Source organism: Mchenga conophoros, linkage group LG22 (assembly GCF_057382185.1).
Source record: "Mchenga conophoros isolate Kocher_MC1m ecotype Shallow Benthic linkage group LG22, M_conophoros_male_GT1.1, whole genome shotgun sequence".
NCBI lineage: Eukaryota > Metazoa > Chordata > Actinopteri > Cichliformes > Cichlidae > Mchenga > Mchenga conophoros.
Window position 1 is genome coordinate 20,847,326 of NC_140546.1, and position 21,731 is coordinate 20,869,056.

Sequence of the window (21,731 nt, forward strand, 5' to 3'; positions counted from 1 at the left end):
GAGAGATTTCGTTTTTACTAAATGGGCCTACCAGTTTATATTATTTCCACAAACTGCTTTGTAAAAGGTCTACAATCACAGGTGAAAGACACAAACATAACTGTGTAAATAAATATACCCACGTGATCTGCAAAACCATTGTTTGATATGTGAATACAGGACTAGAACAAATAGTTATAGTTATAAACTTAATGGGTATTAAACAAAATATTTGTAATGTGCACATTTTATTGAGCAAGGTTAATATCAATGTAGAGTAAATGCATGGCAGTCTTTTGCAGCGTGTTCATTGTGGATGTTATCACTATGACAATGAAAATACCAACCATCAGTCAGCCTCAGCGGCTGTGTAATTGTTGCATCAGCAATTCCCCTGAATTTACCAAAGATTGTTAACGATTTCCAACAAAGAGACACAAAAATGTTTGAATAGTTTCTAGAAAAGTGATGAAGGAATGAAAAAAAGAAACCTGATACTTGCTATGAGTCATTCAATGGATAACTCTTGATCCAGGAACGTATAGTGGATCTGGAAGATACTATGATCAGTAAATCTTTATTAATTCCTTCATTTGTTTCAGTAAATCAATTTAATTTCACATTAATCCATTGCTGATTGTTATAATATTAGTTATTTACTCTTTACTTTGGGATTCCTTTACCAGTGCCTAACGTTTATGCATCACCTGAGTATGATGCTGTACTTTACTTCATATTACTTGAAGCATTATCTACCACAGAGCCCTGAATAAGCTGTTATTAGAAAGTTATTAATAACAAATGTTTCATAAACCATCGGGTCTTTATGGTTTATGATATTGTTGCTGCTGTTTGCGCTCTCTCTAACGTCACCGTGACTCGCTTTCTTTCTTCAGAAGACTACTGTTCCCATAGTTCCAGAGGTGTAAAGTAAAGGCAGCTACGGGTGCCCGGATGGCTTTGACAGTCAGGCACGTTGGAGAGGCACAGCCGAGACCGGAGCGCACGAGAGACAGAGAGCTGGAATTGCAGAGGCAGAGACGCACGGGCGCACGGTCGATTTTCGCCTCCCGCATAGTGGGGAGTCCCGCGCCTGTCACCCCAAACCGAAGCACAGTGTTCGCAAGCGGCTGTGTCAGCACCTGAATTAGAAAGAGGACGGTGAAGCAGCACCCCTGCTCCTTATTTTTTACATTTTCTCCCCTTTCTGTTTTTTTGCTTTCCCGTCTTTTGTGGTGCAGATATTGATGTGAGCCAGAGGAGCGGTTTTTCTGTTGAGCCGCTCGAGACGGTGGCGCGCGGCGGGAGAATACAGCGTTTACATTGATGTGGGAGGACTATCTCCTTCCGACACGGGGAGCTGAGATGAAGGGGGAATGCTGTTCGCTGACGGCTGCAGCCGTCAAGGCAACGGCTCCGTGACCCGGGCGGGAAGAGGAGTGAGCGCCGCCGCCGACAGCTGCGCGAGCCCCTAGCCAGCGTTGACACCGCAACAGCTCCAGCGGGCAGCGCGAGCCCCCAGACTCTGTGTCCCTTGGTGAGTGCGCGACCTATGTACAAAACATTCAAATTTTGCTCGCCGTCCACTCAGCCAGCTGTGCTGCGCACCTCTGGCTTTCTTTCTGAGTTTTAAAAAAAATGTTTTTCTTACACTAACCTCATCGGCGCAGTCACCTGGACGGAGCTCTGCATGCGTGCCGCTCGTGCTGCTGGGTCATCTGGGCTTTACTGTGGGCATGCAGCGTGTGTGTGGTTAGACCTTAAATGATGATGTTCAGACACACGCGCGTGCGCTCACACACACACATACACACGCGCGTGCGCGCAGTGTAGTTCCGTGCGTGAACCCAGTGTACCCTCACCTATTTTTCCTCACTATTTGCAAGATTCTCACCTCTTAGCCTCATTATCACTGAATATATATGTACAGTGAAGGTAGGGCAGCAGTGTACAGTAGCACCCCGGGTACTGTCACACTGCTGACACACAAACACAGACCCACACACACATATGTTCTCTTCTGTTCGTTTAATGTCTGCACAGATTTTTACCTGTGGGTCAGCTTGATTGGACTTTTCTAATATCTATATATTTACATATCAGTGTGCATGTAGTACAGATGTAGCTGTGAGCACAACTCCTGCTGGCGGACAGATGTTTTTCTGAAGCAGAGCATCCATCCAGCCCTCTGGTTTCCTTCTCGGCAGCCCCCCAGATCTGTCACGGCAATAAGGCAGGACGCAGCAGCAGCACATCCTGCAGTGGCAACAGAGGCAGTGTGTTGGAGACAAGGCATACTCATGGTGGTGATTATCAGCTCTTGTCTGTGGTTTAGTAGAAAAGGAGGGAGGGGGTGCAAAGAAAAAAAGGAGAGAGAGAGGGTGCAGAGGAAGTGCAAGAAAGGAGAAGAAGAGGGGATGAGAGAAGTCAATGTCAGTGTCTGGGCAGTGACAGTTCGTTATTTAAGGGCCCCTCAGAGACGTGCACAGGCTGCCCTAGTGCAGGTGCTGTTAGTATGCAGAGTGATGCTCTGTCTGTCTGTCTGTCTGTTTCTCACTCACACAGTCTCACTCTCTCAGTGGCTGGTTGAAGAGTGAGTTCTCTTTTTGGCAGGTCCACTTGGACATAATGAATAATTTCAACCCTCTGAATGCTGGAATGAAAAGGAAATGGCCTTACCTTGGCATTCAGCCGCTGTCTGTCAGACTTGTCTTGAGTGCATGGTAGTGTGTGTGTGTGTGTGTTTGAGAGAGTGAGTGACAAACAGAGGGAATGTGAACATATAACAGCTTAGGCCCATTGTGCTTCCTACCTGTGTGAGCGGGGCTAGTTGTCATAGCAACGGCCTTGTAGCTCCGTTGATGTTCCTCCTGTCCTCATTGGCAGGGTCAGCGCACCTAACACACCACATCTCGTCTCAAATCTGAGTGTGTGTGTGCTTTGGAGGTACCTTTTGTTTGTGCCTTGCTGCAGTTTGTAGGCGTATAGGTTGATGGCACAGACAAGTCAGTGTGTGTGTGTGTGCGTGTTTTGAATGTGTGTGTCTGTGTGCGTGTAACAAAGATACACCCTGCTGATATGACAGCCGACAGCTCAACCAATCACCTGTTTCCTCTCTCTCTGCCTATCAGCATGTGAGGTTGCCATAGTCAGACGTCCCCTTGATATGGAGGTCGTCATGGAGATGGAGAAGACAGAATGGACGCACATATTCACCTATAAGCGCACGCACACACACACGCACATAAACACACACACACAGGGCATGGAATGGTACAGTATAGCCACTGACTTCCACTGATTTCTCAGTGTCTTGGCAAGTTTTGAGCTAAGCAGGATGGTGCAACCTGTTGAATGGAGGTTTTGATGCATCTACTCTGCACACAGGGCTTTTCACGTCAGAGCCAGGATCATTGAGTAAAACTCTCTGTGGTCTTGTGACAAATCATCTGCTTAAGTTGAGCCGCACACACAAATCGGGATGCACCTTTATATTGGCCAAATATCTAACATAAAATAATGTTTACCAATTTTGTGCTGGCTAAACCTTCAAAGATATTGTGAGGATGATTCGAAAGACTTTGAAACAGTTGAGTTATTTTTGTCATACTGGAGATTTCCGTTTCTTTGTTGTCAAGGTGTAATAAATAACTACAAAAAACAAAAGAGAAAAAAAAACAGAAAAATGCCACCATTCTGGCAAATTTTTATAAAAATCTGCACTGGCTCATAGCTTCATAATTGGTGCATTCTTGAATGCAAACAGCGGAGATTAAATCTGAAATCCTATAGGAGATTGGATCTGTTCAAATGCTTATTCTCCAAAAAGAAAGGACTCTCCTTAGTTCTGCAAAGCATCTGCCTTCTAGCTGTGTGCAAAACTGGCTGAATGCAACAAAGTGAAGTTTTTTTTGTTGTTTTTTAAACAACAGCTGAAGATCATTGTGGCTCTCAACTCTGAACCCTTCACAGCAGCACTCAGGGAAAAGGGAATTTAAACCATTATCTTAAATGAGTCCAGCAATTAATAATACTTTGTACTTGAAATGCCTCCCAAAATACAGAAGTAACTGATTGCAGAGCACAGATTAACCAACACACCACAAATAAGCCATTCACTGTCCTCAAAGCAACAGAATTTGGTTGGATAGCGTTCAGAGTTGTTAGCGGTTCTCTCTAAAGCTGGGATTTTCACCTCGATTTGCCCAGAGGCCATCTTTATGCAATGACAGGAGGCCAGAGGCCAGTTAATAAACAAACAATAATATTTCTAGTATAAAACAAATAAACATTAAAAAGACCCAACCTTTTTTTTAAGACCTATGTAACATATCATACTGCATCCAGTTGTTCCACTGCGCTTTAGCTCCAAACGGTTACATGTAAACCACTCAAACACAACCTGAACCTCTTCAGTCAGTTTTATTAAAGGAGTTAGCCAGCTGGCATCCTCTGGTGGGTCTGATTTGTCCTCTGAACCTAAGTTGAGTATCGCCATACAAACAAAATTAATGCTTATTTTGCTGTTGTTTCTAAATCATTGGTGGAAAAAAAGGAGGAAAAAAAACTGACATCATGTACTAAAAGACCTCTAAATGAAATGTAGAGTGAAAGGACATGTTTGGGCATATTTAAAAACTTTTTCTCTGCAACAAGCCACTATTGGCAAAAAATAATAATTAGTCACTACTTTGTCCTTGGGGTGAAGGGTTCTGTCTTTTATGACTCTTTTTAATCTAATGGTTACCTGAAGTGAAATAGCTTTTGCCACAGGCAGGTAAACGTGGTTCAACTCCCCCACACACACACACACACACACACACACACACACACACACACGCACGGATGCACCCACACACACAGCAACCGTTTAGCATTAGTGTAAGCAGTGTTTGTATGCTCCATTCTGTCACCTCCCACACGATACATTCATAAAACGGCTCCTCCGCGCCAAAAGCGGTGACTCAAGAGGAGACATCTACCCTTCTCTTTTTCTCTCGCCTCCTTCCTTCCTTTAACCCCACTGCTCTCCATACACCTGTCCTCCAGTCAGTGCCACCCTCCTCCCCCAACACACCTTTCTTTTTTCCTCCTTTCACTTGTCTTTTTCACTCCTTCAGCCTCTCCTTTCCTATATGTCCTTCCTCATCCCAAGTCCTCATTCTCTTCATCCCCCTTACCCCTACCTCCCATACCCCCCCTCCAACGGGTCTGGTTGCAGCCGGTTTGAGTCTGACAGTGGAGAGGAAGCACCGACCTCTCACCTCCGGAGGATGGAGCGAGGTGCGGCAGGGTGTGGGGATAGGCAAGAGGAGAGGGATGATGGAGGGCAGTGGGGTGGAGGGGGAGGCTGCTGAGGGAGAAGGCGAGAGAGAGGTCAAAGAACAGGAGGGATTTGTGAGGGAAGAGAGCTGGGGGAAGGGACGGAGGGAGGGAGAGCACATGAGACAGAGAGAGGACAGAGGGGTCAGGAAGGAGAAAGGGTGATAAATGAAGGGAGAGCGGCAAAGATGGAAGTATGGGGAGGGAAGGATTGACCGGCGCAGAAGGGATGAGAAGGAAAGAAAGACAGAGTGTGAAGCTGCTGTGTACCTCCCTAACAAGCTGGACAGAATCAGCTCAATTATTAAAGAGGAGCGAGAGATGGGGAAAACACGCAGACACAGACGTACACGCACGCACAAGAAGCATCTCTCCGTGTCTGCGCACACAACACGATCGCATCATCATTATCGCAGACACACACACACCTATCTGCACATGTGCAGCTTTGTGTTTCTTAGAGTTTCTGTCTTTTTTTTTTTTTTTTACAGCTGTGTGTGAGTATACATGTGTCTGGGTATGTGTGTTTAAAAACAGTGAGTCAGAGGATAAGCAGAGACTTGTTAGTGATTCTCCTCAACACGCACCCCCCCCACCCCCCTCCTCACCCCCCCCCCCCCCCCCCCCCCCCACTACCCAATTTGGCTTCAGCGCCGTCTCAACGTTCCACCAGCGTGGCTTCAATGTCGTCCCATCAATATGAACAGATGATCAGAGCACTAAGGGGTCTGTCTATAAATCCCCACTGTGAGTATAGTTCTCACCCTCTTCCCTTCCTTTCTTCTCTACCCTTCTTGTCTGTCTTCCTCCCTCCTCCTCCTCATCTTCCTCTCTCTTGCCCGTTCCACCCTTGTTTCTAGTTCTCTTTCTTCTTTCCCTTTTCCCTCCTTCTCTGAGGAAGTGTATGCCCCCAAGGGACGAAAAGATTCGCTACCTTCCAAGAGAGAAAGAGATTGTGAGCGGCTCTCTCTCGATATATATGTGTGTGTGTGTCTATGTGTGAATGTGTGTCCTCCACATATGTGCGTGCCAGGATGATAGTGTGTGCGTGCGTGAGAGTGAGAACACACACTTCCTGAGACGGAAAGGGAGACGGCGAGAGAGAGAGAGAGAGGCAGGAGATGAGCAAGTGAGGAGCAAGTGAGAGACTGAAAGCAGGAGGCTGTGGAGGGGGGAGGAGAGAGAAAGAGATAAGAGAGAAAGACAGAGACTAGTCGGGGAGAAGGGGGAAGATGGATGAATGCACTGCGCACCAATTGTGTGTGTGTGTGTGTGTGTGTGTGTGTGTGTGTGTGTGTGAGAGAGAGAGAGAGAGAGCAATGGTAAAGAGATGCAGGTAGACAGAGAGGGACGGAAGGGTTTCTTATCCTCTCAGCAGAAGTCATAATTTCTTAGAGCGTGCACAGATGTGTGTATGTGTGTTTCGTGTGCCTGCCTCATTGTGTTTGTGTCTGAAAGTGTTACCTCGCACAGGCTTGAGGCCAAGAACCACAGCACAGAGAGGTACAGTGGTGTAGCGCTGGTGTGTAGTGTCAGCCGTACACGTGTGTGTGTGTGTGCGTGCGCGCTTTCTGAGAAATGTGTATGTTGAGGCTGTGGCTGATGAGCTGTCAGTACCTACAGTTGGAATGTTCACAAGGCGGCCATTGTTGTTCAAACAGCCAGCAGCCTTCTCCTTGGCAACGGGCGCTGCAGCAGCGTCTCCCACAGCAACTGTGGAACAGGAGTATGGAGGGAGGAGGAGGAGGAGTCAGGAAGTCAGGGCCGCAGCACGGAGGCCCCTCTCCAAAACACTGGCCTCAAGGTCTGAGTGTGTGTCGGGGTCCAAGCATCTGGTTTGTGTGTCCTCAATGTGTGCGCTGGATGTGCGTGACTGTTTTCACGTGTGCCGGTATGTGTGGCTGTTAAGTGTGGGTTTTCATCAGTGTCAGCGTGTAGCGTGCTTCAGCGTGTGTGTCTGCGTGTGTGCGCACCTGTGTGAACTGTAAGTGGGAGTGTTTCTGTATTTGCACCTAAGTGGTTGGTTTCATCTTCCTGTATTTGCATGTGTTTGTGTATGTGTGTGTATGTGTGTGTGTTTTTCCAGACATATCCCTGTGTATGTGTGTCCTTGTTCATGTGTTTCAATGCGTGCGCACATGTGCACACTCCTCGCTGTTCCCAGCTGGCGCAGTTGGTCACATGACCCGAATGAGGGGCGGCCATCAGCAGCGCCAGTAAACTGCCTGCAGGAGAGTGAGAGAGAGAGAGAGAGAGAGAGAGGAGAGAGTGTCAGGCTGAGTTGAAGATGAGGAAGGGGGTGTTGGGGAGTGGGAGCTGTGGGAGAGAAACTAGGGGCAGGAGGTGGGTGGTAGTGGTGGTGCGAGAGTGGGGGGTACTGGGGAGATGAGAGAAGGAACAGTGAGAAAGAGGAGTGAGGAGGGGCTAAGGAAGGAAGGGGTAATACGGTCCTGCTCGTCTTAAAATAACTACAGCATGTAGGTTCCTGCAGAAACAACAGGAGAGAGACAGGCAGACAGTGAGACAGTCAAATGGGGGGTGTTGTTGGTGGTAGTGGTGGTGGAGGGTCCTGGTTTTGTGTTGTCTAGTGTTTGGAGCTACTTCTCCAATCCCCTGTGTGCATCCTTGGCTGAGCTGCCACTGTATCTGCTCTGTGTGAAGTCTGTTTACGTTAGATGCGTTTCTGTCTGTCTGCCTCTTTTTGTTTGTCTGCACATATGGTTTATGTGTTGGTCTCTGCTCATTGATATGCTTTGTGTGCATCCTTGGTGTGTGTACGTGCGTGTGTTCGTGCGTGCGCGCACACGCCTACTCTTGGCAGGAGATACAGCGCGCGCACTGATGATGGAGATCATTAGGAATTTCCTGCAGCTGGGAAGGTGGTTGCAGAGGGGGGGGGGGGGGGGGCAGCAGGACGGGTGGGATGTGAGTGGGTGAGAAAGAGAGGAGAGGTCAGAGTGAAAGAAGTGTGGGTGGGTGGGTGTATGCGTGTTTGGGGGGGGGTCTGTATGTAAAGGGTGTTCCTTGGACTGTCTGTGTTTGACTGACGTGTGTGGATGGAGCTGCAGCTCACCAGGGTTCGGTTTTGTTCTGAGGGGATGTTGATGGTAATTTGTGTGCGGGGATGTCGGCGGTCTGTACGTAACACCGCTTTGGCACACTTACCAGCACCTCGAGCTCTCAGACAACCCAGGTCTGCTGATCAGAAGAGTTTGCATATGGTTAAAGCTTAGCTGCTCACTGTTTTTGCCTGTTGGGCTGCAGTGCACTGCAGTTGAGACAGGACCTTATAACTTGAGTTTTACTCTTTGTTTATTGAGTTAAATTAAAACTTTTGAGAAATTGGCTAAACTAATAAAGATTCAATACTGAAAACTTTTTTTGGAAGGGAAAAAATACCTATTATCCAAATGTCAGACAGCTATTTTAAAGCTGATGTCTAAGTTCTGTTTAGGTTTAGCTCATGTTAAATGAGGATATTCTTGTGTATTGTAATGCAGCTCAGAATGAACAAAGTTAAGTCTTCCTTCAGACTAATGGAAAGAAACTGCTCACATTTAGTACTTTTACTCTTCCAGACTTTCTCTTCTGGGCATTTATGCAAATTAGCGCATATTTAACAGGATAATACCTCATTAACATAAGTTAACATAAAATTTCATAAACTTGTATTGTCTCACTACAAGGAATTGACTGATAAGAGTTTCACGATGACTTACTACTAATGCTCCAACTTTTTGCCTGTAAATACTACTTTCCAATAAAAATGTGTTGACATTTTTACAATTCGTAGCTTTAGAGTCTCTCACACTCTGAGCTGGAGCTCTCCACTTTACATACACCAGACTCTTCAGTTTTATTCCCGTCTATATTCTGAAGAGAGATTTGTCCCTATATTGTTCAGAGGTTGATTTATAGTATGATTTAATCATAAAAATGTTTTCCTTTTCTGGTTGTGAACAGCATTTTCCAATTTATAAAGTGCCAAACGACATTCCCTTTGACTCTGCAGATAAATATTATAATGTAACAAGAATTGTGATCCTGGCTTTATCTGGTGTTCAGTTTTCCCTTCTGGAAAAGTAGGCAGATTAGTTCATATTTAGATAGATAATGCCTTATTTGCATACGTAAACCTGAAACCTCAGCAGAACTTCCAGTACGTACAAAAACACCTTCATGTAAGTAATCAAGTGTGGCATATCGATTTACCTGTATTGTCTTTCCTTAACCCTTGAAAACCTACTAGGAGTAACCCTTGAAGGTCTTTTCTGAACTGAGCAGTTTCTGTCATATTTCAGGCCCAACAAAATGACTGGATCTGAATTTATGAGGGTGGACTTCGCTTTTCTTACTAACCACGTCTTCACTGATATATACTAAGGTGTCAAAACTCATCATACAGGGTAGATCGTCAAATGTTGCATTTATGGGCCAAAGTGTTAAAGTGCAACATCAAGTAATGCTCCTATATGGTACTGACACTACGTAATGTGTAATGTGTGAAGCTGGAGCGACAGCGCCAGTCAACGACTCAACAAGTTGCTTGGTCACAGTGTCTCATTGAGAAGTGTTGGATAACCGAACGTTATATTCTGGATATCAAACCAATCGCAAACAAGCAAACAATAAAGCCTAGCATCTACACAGACTTAAAATTATGATCAAATAGCCAAATGTGAGCAATATCAGCCTTGCATTCACCTATGGAAAAGGGGTAAACACCCCAAAACCGCTGCCTGCACGCGTGTCTGCTACATTTTTAGAAAGTACACACACTGTTGCTGTGTTTTTCTCATGTTTCCGTTCACCGATGATTTCCGTGGAAGGATTTTATTGTTGCGTGTATGTTTGTTGGAGCCGAAGGTTGGGGTTGCGTCAGGGTTGAGGTGATGGAGCGACGAGAGCCTGACGGTGTAGTCGAGCCGCTGCGCGGTGTCACTCAGCCTCTGCGGACCCCTTGACCCACTTCCCCCTCCCCACCTCTCATGCTTCTCTGCTGGCCTCACATACACTTTTTCCATCTTGCTCCCTCTGTTTCATCCCTCCTTCTTCTTCTTATCTGTCTAAACCTCTCGGTGGAGCCCCCTCCTCCCCTCACCACCTCTCTCTCTCTCTCTCTCACTCACTCTCTTCTCTATGTCCCCCCCCCCCCTCCCTTACACCCCCCCATGCTGTTTCGGTGCTGCTGCCTGTCTCTTAGCAACAACTGCACACCCGTTAGAGCTCAGTGAGTGCTTTTACAAACACACCCAGGAAGACACACTTATACACGAGCACACTGGTGCGTGCGCGCACAAACACAACCATACACACTGGTTCTAGTTCCTCATTGAGGGTTTCTGCTGGCAGGCCTGTGAGTCTGCAAGCCTTTGTGGCAGTGAGATAGATGGGAACAGAATAGATATGCTTTACAGCTACCATGTACAGAGTCATTGCGCCTCTTAGACTACGCACCAACAGGCCAGTGGCCCAAACTGGAAATTGAGAGGTTCGAGTCTCTCTCTTTCTGTGTCGCTCCCTCTGTTTCCTTTCCCCCGCGCTTGCACAATTAGACCTAAAAGTTTTCCGAGAAAAAAAAAGAAAATGTGCAAGATGAAAACTGTTCAAACAGTATCATTCATACGAGAGCTGCTCTTTGTGAAACAGATTCAACAGATCATCATGTGGGAGCAGCGCGCACCCTCGGCTGTTTTCACAGAGACAATACTACGCGACTGTGTGTTCCAAAGCCCCAGAGCCATTCACAGCAAAAAATGCACCAAAACGCATTCGCTACGTATGACGGTGATTACATTGGAATGGCGGCTGATGGATGCCAGGAGTGTTTGCTTAAAACAATGAATCACAGTGGGAGCATTTGATTGGCTGGCATCTAAAACCCTGTCAGAAAACCCCCCGCAGAGCACAGTAGAGGGATATTTGCATGTTTGTCTTTGTTTGGCGTGTGATCGTGCATGGGTTCACATGTGTGCGTGATATGTCTGTCTTTATGTGTAAATCGATGTGCGAGTGTGTGGGAGGATGGAGCTGTGGGGGCATGTTTTGCATGCGCGTTTGCGTGCTGGCATGTGTCGCTGGTGCGTGTGCGCCTCTGAGTGACAGCGCGTGCACGCATGTGTGTGCGTGAGCGCAGCGAGCGCATGTGACGCAATGCTTAATTAAAGCATGTGCTCTTCTTGTTCTCTCACAAACTGGTCAGATGAAGCCTTAATTAATGAGCGCTGTTAATTAGACGAGAGAGAAAGTGAGAATGAAAGTGGGAGAGGCGGAGGAGGGGTGGGGGAATCTGAGGTAGCGCTGGGAATGGGGGGGCTGTGTGGGTGAGAGGGGGGTTAAAGAAAGTATGTTTAGCGTGTTTGTGTTCATCTCCATGTTCGTCTGTCCTAGTTGTGTCATTCCTCAGAGCAGCAGAGCACCAAGGTTTGCTCTGCTCCATGTGTGCAGCCGCAAAACTCTGCTACAGCGAAACTCTCCCACTTCTTCTCCTCTACTCCCTCTACTCTTTTGTCTTCCTCTCGCCTCCTCTTCACCAACTTTTGCTCCCTCATTTTGCCAAAAATCTGTCTGCCTGTCTCTGCCCCGCTACCGACTTAATCATATCTTTCACCTTCCTGTTCTTCTTCTTCTTTTTTCTCTCACTCTTTTCATATGTTCTCACCCATTCACTCTCCCATTCTCCCATGTCTCACACTCCCCCTTTCTCCATCCCCGCCTTTCTCTCTCTCTCCCTGTCCTTCACCCTCCCTCCTAATCAGAGCCATATGTTGGAGAGGGAGGCAGGGAGATCTGACGATGGACATAATTGTGTTGAATGTAGACCGTGCGGTACAGTGTTGGGAGTCAGCCGTGTGCGTATGTATAAATTAAGTTTGCAAATGTTGCGTTTACTTGTGATTGGATGCAGTCACATGTGAGTCTCACACCACACGGGGCTGAGATTTCACAGCACTTCTGCCTGCACTTCTCCCCATGCTTTGGGTTTCTATAATCCCTCCATCGCTCCTGTCTTTCTGTCACCTTCATCTCTCCATCCTCTTAACACCTCTCCATTCACCACCTCTCTGCTTCCCCCTGGTGGATGTGATTATTCACACATTCTCATTCTTGTTGCACCCTCAGAGTCTAGAGCTTTGTAATGCATTTGGAATAGTTTTGGTGAAACGTGGCACGAGCAGTGACAGTGTGTGTGTATGTGTGTGTGGGCGCACGCACCCATGTCTGCTGTGCGACATGATTCAACAGTTGAATTTCTTTGCATTTTTCAACAACATATACGTCCTCTCACTCAAATATCGCACATGCGGCAAAAACATTACTGTCGCGTATTGATGATCCTCTGAGTATTTATACCAGCATACGCTTGTACCCACACTATGCTGGAACACATCAGAATGAAACACTAACTACAATTAGACTTTAAAAATTTATACTGCAAGTCATCCTCCAAAATAATTGCATGAGATAGTGCAGCCCGCACCAAAATACTGATTCTAGTCTGGCCTGATGCATGCTGTGACATCATGTACTAATCTCTTTTTCTCTTGTTCTTTCTGCTCCACCCTCCTCCTTTCTTTTTTCTCCTTTTATTTCCCCCCACTCCGCATTTTCCTCCACCTTCTTCAACTCTTTGTCCCTTCCCCCTGTCTGTATCTCTATCTTTCTTTCTCTCACTCCAGCAACCATGGGCAAAAGACAGGAGCAGAGGGGAGAGGGAGAAGTATGTGAGCTCTCCACTGCAGTATTGATGACCCAATGATCCCCTGCAGAACAGAGCCAGTCAGGCAGACAGAGTGAGGCTCAACTCAGAATCAAAATCAGAATCAGTGCCATGATCGTTTGGTAAAAGCAACAAATTGAACAGGATATGAATGGTAAATGTAATCTAATGTTGTAATGCTGCTGTGTGGGTGGCACAGTTAATAGAGGAGAGTGCATCATGGATTAGGTTTATGGCCCATTGCCAAAAATGTTGACGATTCGATTTCACAATCGCAATTACATCTCTGCAAATTTTTCTACGTGTTCCATAATTTATGCTTAGCAAAAGCCATTTTTGGGGGTGGGGAGACTCATGGGGTTTGGATTAAATGTCTTAAATTCAAGGAGGAGGTTTTAACATATTTATGGGCTTACTTTTCAGTTGGTAATATTGTTTTCGTATCTGTCTTTAGGTTTTTGAGTCTTCTTGCCAGCTGTTAGAGGACGACAGCTACAAAGAAGAAATACCCATTTACATAAATCTGAAAACATCCATCTTTTCCCTGCCTCAGTGCCAGCAAAACTGTGTCCTGAATGAGTAGCTTATCAGATCACCTGCATTCAGGCCAAACTGGGGCTCCAGTGGGCTGTGGTGAGGCTCGGGCTGAAGAAAAGGGGTGTGTGCCGGGGCTCGAGGAGCTTGAAGCGCTCGAAGGAGCGGAGTTCTGGACCAGGGAGCTCACGCTCCAGGGGGGGTTCCAGGATCCTTCTCATGATGGACTGACACTGGTAACATCCGACCACATTCCCTCCTCCTCTCCGTCTGCCCTGGCCAACGGCCTCCATCTTCAGAGGAGGCTGGGGCACAGCAGTTGCCGGCGGCGGCAGACAGAGACTCACACGACTGCTGAGACACATACGTTTGCAGAGACGTTTCGAAACATGCAAACACACATAGACCCAGATGTGCATGCACAGGCTTTTTCTCATGCAAATATGGAGAACTGTGGACTCACGGATGTGAACTCACACGCAGCTTCTGTAGGGCCAGAACTCTCCAAATCTCTTACACCAGAGGCCATACACTCACCGCAGCCCTTGTCTTTGGCGCTAGGCAATCATCCTGCCTCCACCAATCAGCTGGCAGCCCCGGTCCGAACTGCAGAGACAGACGTGCCCTCAACATTTTGTCCAGTCCCTGCTGGTCCAAACTCAAACACTGACTCCTCCCCACTTCCCATAGAGACAGAAAAAAAGTATGCACTCCGTAGCTCTGGACGTCCCCGCTTTCCCTGTCACCTGCGCAAATCCTCACGCCTCCGCAGAAGCATTGAGGATGGGGAAAAAAAAGCAGGGAGGGAAAAGGGAGGAGAGGAGGATGAGGAAGTATTAGAGGAAAAGATCTGGAGGGTAAAAGAGGAGGAGGTGGCAGTTGGTGATAAAGAAGAGCATTCATCTGTGGAGGCTGTTCTCCCTGCAGTTACCAGTCACACAGACACTGCTCTTGCTCTAACTGTACCTAAACCTGTTCCTAAAGCTATACCTAAACCTGGTCCCAGACTCGGCTATAGACCTGGACCTAAATCCAGGTCCAGGCCCTCAACGAAACCTGTTCATAAAGCAGGCCCTAAAAGTGTAATGAAACAGCGTCAGGCAGCCCAGGCTATCCACGATCACGCTACTCCTCATCTCTCATTTGGGAACACGCCCACAATCCCTGGATCTCTGCTAACGATGAAGGAGGAACCCGTTGCGGAGTTGAGGGTATGTCCTCCCAGTAATGGCAGACGTGGGCGTTTTGTTGGTGTAAGTTTATTTTTTAGTCACATATCGCTGCATCACCACTTCTTTTTGACATTATATATAACGTCATATTATTCACTAATGAACATTGAGTCAATTTGCTGTCGCAGCTGTTTTACCTTTGTGTCTGCTTTACAGGTGAGGAGGATTGTTGTCAAAGTGGCACGCATTCCAGTCAGCCTTAGCCGGCGACAGAAGAGCTACAAAATTTCTAATCTGGAAACGATCACGGGGACGGAAAAGAGTAATGATGGCAACGTGGAGGGCTCAGAGGCAGCCCGAGAGCCAACTGCGCTCCTCCGAATGAAAAACAACGGAAAGAGTGTGATGGTGATGTTCCCTCCCGGAGAGCTCCCTGTTATCCTCAAACGCAGGCGGGGACGACCGCCTAAACAGCCCCTGCCAGGAATACAGGGGGAGCCTCCAAATGCTGGGAACCCTGGTGGTAATGGAGACCAGCCCAAGAAGCCCCGAAGGCGGCGACGGACTAAACTCCCTTATCCTTATCCATCCTATGTTAATGACACGAATGATGTGAAAACCGAATATGGGGATGTTCTCTCCAAACTGGCCTTTTTAAACCGCCAGCCTCCTGTGACTGGCCGCTGCTCCCCCCCTCGTTGCTGGACACCTAGTGAGCCAGAAAGTTTTCATACCCCCTCAGAAAACCCTGGAATATCCACCCTGCTCCACCGGCTCACTGGGTTTAGACGCCCACGGGGTGGCAGAGGAGGAGGTGTTGGACGGGGAGGAGGAGCAGCAGGGGGGATCAGAGGCAGAGAGTGTAATAAGAGCACCTTCAGTGACTTCTTTGAATCTATCGGAAAAAAGCGGAAACTGAGCCCCCTGTCTGAGCATGGATTACCTAGGAAAAGAGGGAAGGGTGTGGGTGGAGGTGGGGTGGGCAGAGGAGGCGGTGTAGTAGGAACAGTGCCTGGGGGTGAGAAAATAGTCAGGAGGAGACGTATGAAAAAAAATGGTGCATTCAAAGGGAGTGGGGTGTCCATGGGGCAAGACTGGCCCAATGGGGCAGGTGGCTGGGGTGAAGAGGGACCTATGGATAAACAGAAAGGCTTGGGTGGGTATCAGCTCTGTGGAACTCCAAGGGGGGGCTTCTCCTCCTGTGAGCTTGGACGGGGAGGTGCCTACAGCAGCCCAGGTGGGAGCAGAGGGGTTGGGCCAGCTGGGGAGGACTCACAAGGCCTCTTCGCTGGTTATTTCCGATCACTGCTCGACTCTGATGATTCCTCGGACCTGCTGGACATCTCCTCCGCACAGTCTGACCCCCGCAAAGCTTCATCTACCCCTGGATACGAGCCATCCAGCCCAGCTACCAGTCACAACTGGTCTACCGCATTCTCTAAGTGGAGCACTAAGGGTGCAAGTTCTGGGGCGGAGGGTTCAGGCCAGACACCTGGCTCCTCAAGCAGGCCTCCATATAGCTATGCCAGCCTTGCCCAAACATCCCCCACCACTTCTACCTATCCTAAATCCACTCCTCCATCTCTCTCACACTCTCCTAGCTCCCCCCATCCCGCCTCTTATGGCCACTACTCTTCTGGCTACTCCTGCTCCTCTCCTGTGGTGCCACAGAGATCCTCAGACTGCAGCTGGTCTGGTAACAACATTGGCAAGGCCAACCCTGTCGGTCCAATGGGTTATTCTAGCTATCAAGCCACAGCCAAGCGGGGCTACGGTGGATATCCAAGTGCAAGTCATTCCTCTGCAATGCGGGGGGACTCAACAGGGCCGACGTCACCTGGAGGAGGATACATGTCTGTGGCCAAAAGTAGCCCCTTCAGCTCCTTCTCCCTAGAGGGTTACAAACAATACAACCCCAATCAGTGGAACTTCAGGTAAATCACTTCTACCACTCAGGTGTCATTAAAAGAAATCCTACATTAACTAATGGAAGTAAATCTTAAATTATCACACAAACATTTGACTTGGTTTTAATGAAACTTAAATGTAAATGTAGGTAATTAAATATTTTATTTGACAATAAACAAAAAAAAGGTGCAAATCAGGCTTTTAGATATCTGAAAAACCCGATCACGTCTGATGATTATATTTCTCAGGATGAATGTTTCACTCCAGCATGCAATTTTCAATATCACCATGCCCGCCTTGTGAAAATTAAAATTTTGGCTAAATATTCCTCATCCTTACCCAGCTTACAAGTGCACTGTCATAGCCTGCCACTGAGATTTCTCCTGTTACTGATTTGTGAAACTGCAACAAAGAGCAGTGAAAACTCTTTTGCACAAATACTGCTTAAGTGTTTTTATTTATTGTATAATACATGTTGGTATTCTTATTATTTATTTTTTTCAGACAAGGTTACAGTGGCTGGTCAACAGACAGCTTTGGACCTCAGTACCATGGCTATAGTGAATATGGATCCAATGAGTCCAAAGACATCTTGGATATCTCAAACTACACCCCCCAGAAGGCCAAGCGACAACCTTTCCCTGAAAGTTTGTCAGAATCTTCTTCTGACTCTTCACATCTTGGCTCCACAGCCACTAATAGTGGCCCTAGTTCCACATGTGGCACGTACAAACAGAATGAGGTTGTTTCTGTTAGTGGAGAAGGGGGCCAGTCAAGTCTGTCCAGCCTGGAGAAGCTGATGATGGACTGGCATGAGAGTGCCTCGGGACCTTCTTATAACTGGAGCCAGAATGTCCTCTTCCAGGGCGGGGGGACCAACAAACCCGGCCGTGGTCGCAGGAAACGGACTGAGCCACATTTAGAAAAAGAAGGAGTTTCTGCTTTGCACTCTGATTCCCCATCCAGTCCCTCACCAACACCTGCTCCTGGACCTAAGCGCGGAGGGGTCGGAGGACGGGGCAGGGGGTCGAGAGGAGGCAGAGGAGGTCTGTCTCCCTGTCAGAGGGAGAGGCCAGCGGGATCCAAAGGGAGGGGCAAGGCTGCGTCTACGTCAGCGGTGGGACCAGCGGTGTCTGCTGTAGGTCCAGAGGGGTCCGGGCTGTTTCAGGAAGGGCTGGATTATTACAGTGGAGACAGTAGCAGCCTTTCTCCTTTGGCCACTCCTAATCCTGCGCCACCTTCCAGCTACCTCCAGGACCCCTGTGAGTACCCCTCCCCCTATTCTGCCCACCCCTCCACACCATCCTCTGAGGAGCGATATCCGGCCTTATACCCTGGAGAATCCTCCTCTTCCCTCTCACCCAGTGTTTCCTCTCCCCCTTATCCACCCAAGCCCACCCCTCCTCCACACCAGTCCTACCACCTTGTCCCCTCCAGGACCTTCTCCCCCTCTTGCTCCCCCTCACCACGGCTAACACCCCACTGCGGCACTGCACTCAGTCCCTCGCACCGCCCCCCTCTGAAAGACCCCCAGTTTTCGCAGTACGACTCGCCCAGCTACTGCAGCTCCCCCTACTGGTACGGACAGACATCGCACAGCGGCAGCCCAAGCCCACACGCTCACTCAAATACAGCTGTGCACGCACACAGCAACCCGCACGCAAGTCCACATGGGAGCACACCGGCTAATTCGCTCTCTAGCCCAAATGCAAACACGCACACACATCTGACTCCAACTCCGCACGACGCACATCATCCCAGCACACAGCCCCACCTGAGCTCACACACAAACACGCATCCAACATCGCACCTACAGAGCAGCCCTCTCTCGCACTCCAACAATCAACCCCACCTCAATGCACACACCAACCTCAACACCCACCTCCCTTCGCATACACACTCCAACCCCAGCCCCGGCCTCCATTGCCATGCAACACCTATGCTTTATGAGGAGCGCAGCCCTCCCGCCGCCATTACCCCACACAAGCGGGATATGACCTCCCACGCCATGAGCACGGGCCATCGGCAGGGGCCCTTGCCTCACTCCCCGTACCCCAAACCTCCCCTGGACTCCTCGCCCCATCAGGAGGACACTAGTGGCTACTCTGTGCCCCAGCAATCCTACCAAGGCATGGGACACCGCTACCCCTCCCAGGCGGCTCAGGGTGGCGGGGTGCTGTGCCAGCTCCTGGACCCAGCCGGTGATGACAGCTTCAGCGTCACAAGCCTGTAACGGCAGGTGAGTGACTGTCGAGGACAACGTAGGTATGGAAAAGGGTGGAAATGCATAAATAGATCCATAAACTGTTAAGCAATGAATGTTACATAATATTCAACTGGATGTAGAAGCAAAATCTTTTTTTTTATTACTGTTTTGTTATTATTAGACTTACCCCATAAACATGATCATAAAAGGCCAATTCATATCTTCAGTGTATCTAGAACACCAACAGTAAAGGCAGCTTAAAAGACGATGTGTGCTGATAGCACTTATTTGCAGAGCAACACTAACAACAGTATTTTTGTCCAATGATAAATGGAACAGGTCACCTTTTAGTAATAACCCATCAAAAACAATTTAAGCCTCGTCGTGCGAAGCTTATATCTGTGTGCATGAGCAATTTTGTGCCAAGCAACTTTTACAGTAAAAGACGCTCGCTACCTTTAATCTGTTTTTGAGCTAATGGGGGGAAAGGACATCAATAATAAAATTGTTTCTTTTCTTTTTTTTAGATCTAAGATACAAAATACTTTAAAAAGGGTGTAGGATGGTCTCAAACCAAACCAAACAATGCTAAAGACATGGGTTCAAAGTTGCATGTTTGAGCCCTGCTCTGCACACTCTCTAGAACCACATTTGCACATTCTTTTTGCCAATTTAATGGAGGTTACAGGTGAATTTGAATGTGTTTTGCTGCAGTTTGTATTTCAAAACCTCTCTAGCTTGTTAAACCCCATATATTTATCTTTAGGCTGAAATGCAAAAGTGCAATTTTCATCAAAATGGACACATCGCTCTGACTAAAATATCCTAAAAATCTTTGTTTTTTTAATAGAAAGTGTCTCATATTACTTTTATTGTCTCTTCTGATCTCTTGTTGTCTCTCCCTCTCTCCGTTTTCCTTTCAGGTGCATTCGATTCAAGCTTTTACAGATTTGCAAACATTTTTTCTTTTTCTTTTCTTTCTTTTCCTTTTTTTAAGGGGACTTCTTTGTGAGGGACTGCGAAATGAAGGGTGAGAATTTAGCTGCCAGCTTTTGGACAGTTAAAGCTTTAATTCTCCAGCACTGACAATCAAGATCAACTCACGTACTCGAGCATGCACATACACAAATGCACACGCACGCGCAAACGCGAGACACGCTTGCGCGGATTTGTTCACTACCTAAACATGACCACATGAAGTCGTACGTGTGCGCACTCACACGCTGGAATGAGGGAACGGCCAGGAGGAGCTGACAGATGAATACCAGACGCTGACGGACAAAGACAAACCTATCTCCTCATCCCTTGGAGTCCTGCTGTGATACATGGAGGACTCTGTTTCCCTTGGAAGTCTAACTCACCAAATCTTTGCGTTATTTATTTTATTTTTTCCCTGTATCTGCAATGTGGGCAAACTAAGATCACACTACTCGCTCTTTCTCTCTGTGTTTATTTCCCCTGTTTTCTCTCCTCCTCTGCTAAACCAGCAACTGTGTTCTGCTCTCAGCTCTGCATTTCTGTCTTGTGCCCAAACTCGAACCGCATCTGAGCCCGAATCAACTTCTGAAATGCCATAAGCCTAGCAAATGTCCCTCTCTGTGCACTCCTTGTGTTGTGTCCCATAAGAGAAAAAGTGGACTCAATCAGTTTCTGCTCTTGAAATACCAGCATCTGTACATATGACTCCAGCTCCAAGCCAGGGGGCCTCTCTTTCGCTGTGAAGGCCCATCATCAACTTGCCCTCCTCTGCGTTCTGCCATGGTTTCTCTGCTCTGTGGGGTGGGTGGGAGGGAGGGGTGGGGGGTTGGGGATACTGCAGCATGGAGACTTAACATCCTGTGTTTTGCTGTTTTAACTACAAGGGAAAGAGACATTGAAATTACACAACGGCCCCAAAGAGACTCTTGTTTTCTCTGTGTGAGTTTGAGACGGAGCGGCTGCGTTCGTGTGACATGCATGTTTTTGTGTGTACGTGTGCCTACATGTGCGTGTATGGGCGTGTGCGTGTGTGTGCCTGTGGGGTCAAAAGGAGTGAAGCTTCCCAGACACCAAAGTCTTGGCGGGGCCTAATTCTTTCTTTCACTCTCTCCCTTCTTTTTTCTGTGGTCTTGTGTTGTTTGGTGGTTTTTGTGATGAAAAAAAATAAATAAATTGTATATCTGTCTGTTACATATCATGTATGTATCTGAGGTGCAAAATATTTAAATACACATTCTGTTCTTGCCATTGGTAATCTCGTCTATAGCATTGAGCTTCTTTGCCGGATTAAGGGGGGAGGTGTGAGTGTGTTTGTGTGTGGCTGTGTTTTAGAGCCTCCCTGAGTATTGGGCTTTGCCCAGGCTGTCTGGGACTGTGAGCGAGTGTGCGAGCGAGCGAGTTCACTCAAGGACACAATTCGACAGGGAGTGAAAGGGAGGGGAGGAGAGGAATAGATGGTGGGGAGAGAGCAGGGGAGGATACGTTGGAGGGAAAAGAAAGAAACCAGACTGAGGAAATCAGAAAAAGGTGTTGAATTGGTTCTTAAAGCCATTAAAACAAAACAAAAAAAATGCGCAAAATTGTAGTTTCACAATTCATCCAAATAAGGAAATGTTTTAAAGCAAGCAACCAAAGACTGCTGGTACAGGAGAGAGCTGACAGGAAAGGAACCCATGCCTATTTCATGCCCTCGCAGGGAAACTTGCTACTATACGGCAAATACTGTACATCTGCAGCTTGTGTATATGCATGTGCATGCCAGACAGAGAATTAGAGAGAAAGAAAGCAGATGGGCTAAGTTTACTGGCTGCATTTTGTGTACAGTTTGTCAACAGACTGACTAAATAGACTCAGACATGGCCGGAGGAAATGTGTTTGCTGTGACATTCCACTGTATGGTGGAAGGGTGCAC

The 21,731-nt window shown here is 47.6% G+C and overlaps 1 protein-coding gene across 3 annotated transcripts; it reads left to right on the forward strand.

Annotated features, from left to right (window-relative positions):
* The first annotated feature begins 955 nt into the window (after positions 1–955).
* Positions 956–20,610, forward strand: ahdc1 (AT hook, DNA binding motif, containing 1). Of its 3 annotated transcripts, none has more exons than XM_085262847.1 (6): positions 956–1,516; positions 12,981–13,175; positions 13,476–14,808; positions 14,944–16,661; positions 17,140–18,874; positions 19,765–20,610. In XM_085262847.1, the coding sequence occupies exons 3-5, from the start codon at positions 13,597–13,599 to the stop codon at positions 18,866–18,868; spliced, it is 4,659 nt and encodes a 1,552-aa protein (XP_085118973.1). In that variant the 5' UTR covers positions 956–1,516; positions 12,981–13,175; positions 13,476–13,596; the 3' UTR covers positions 18,869–18,874; positions 19,765–20,610. The 3 variants fall into 3 exon arrangements, with proteins under 3 accessions (XP_085118973.1, XP_085118974.1, XP_085118975.1); XM_085262848.1 differs by having other exon boundaries at positions 12,981–13,094; XM_085262849.1 differs by lacking the exon at positions 12,981–13,175.
* The last annotated feature ends 1,121 nt before the right edge of the window (positions 20,611–21,731 follow it).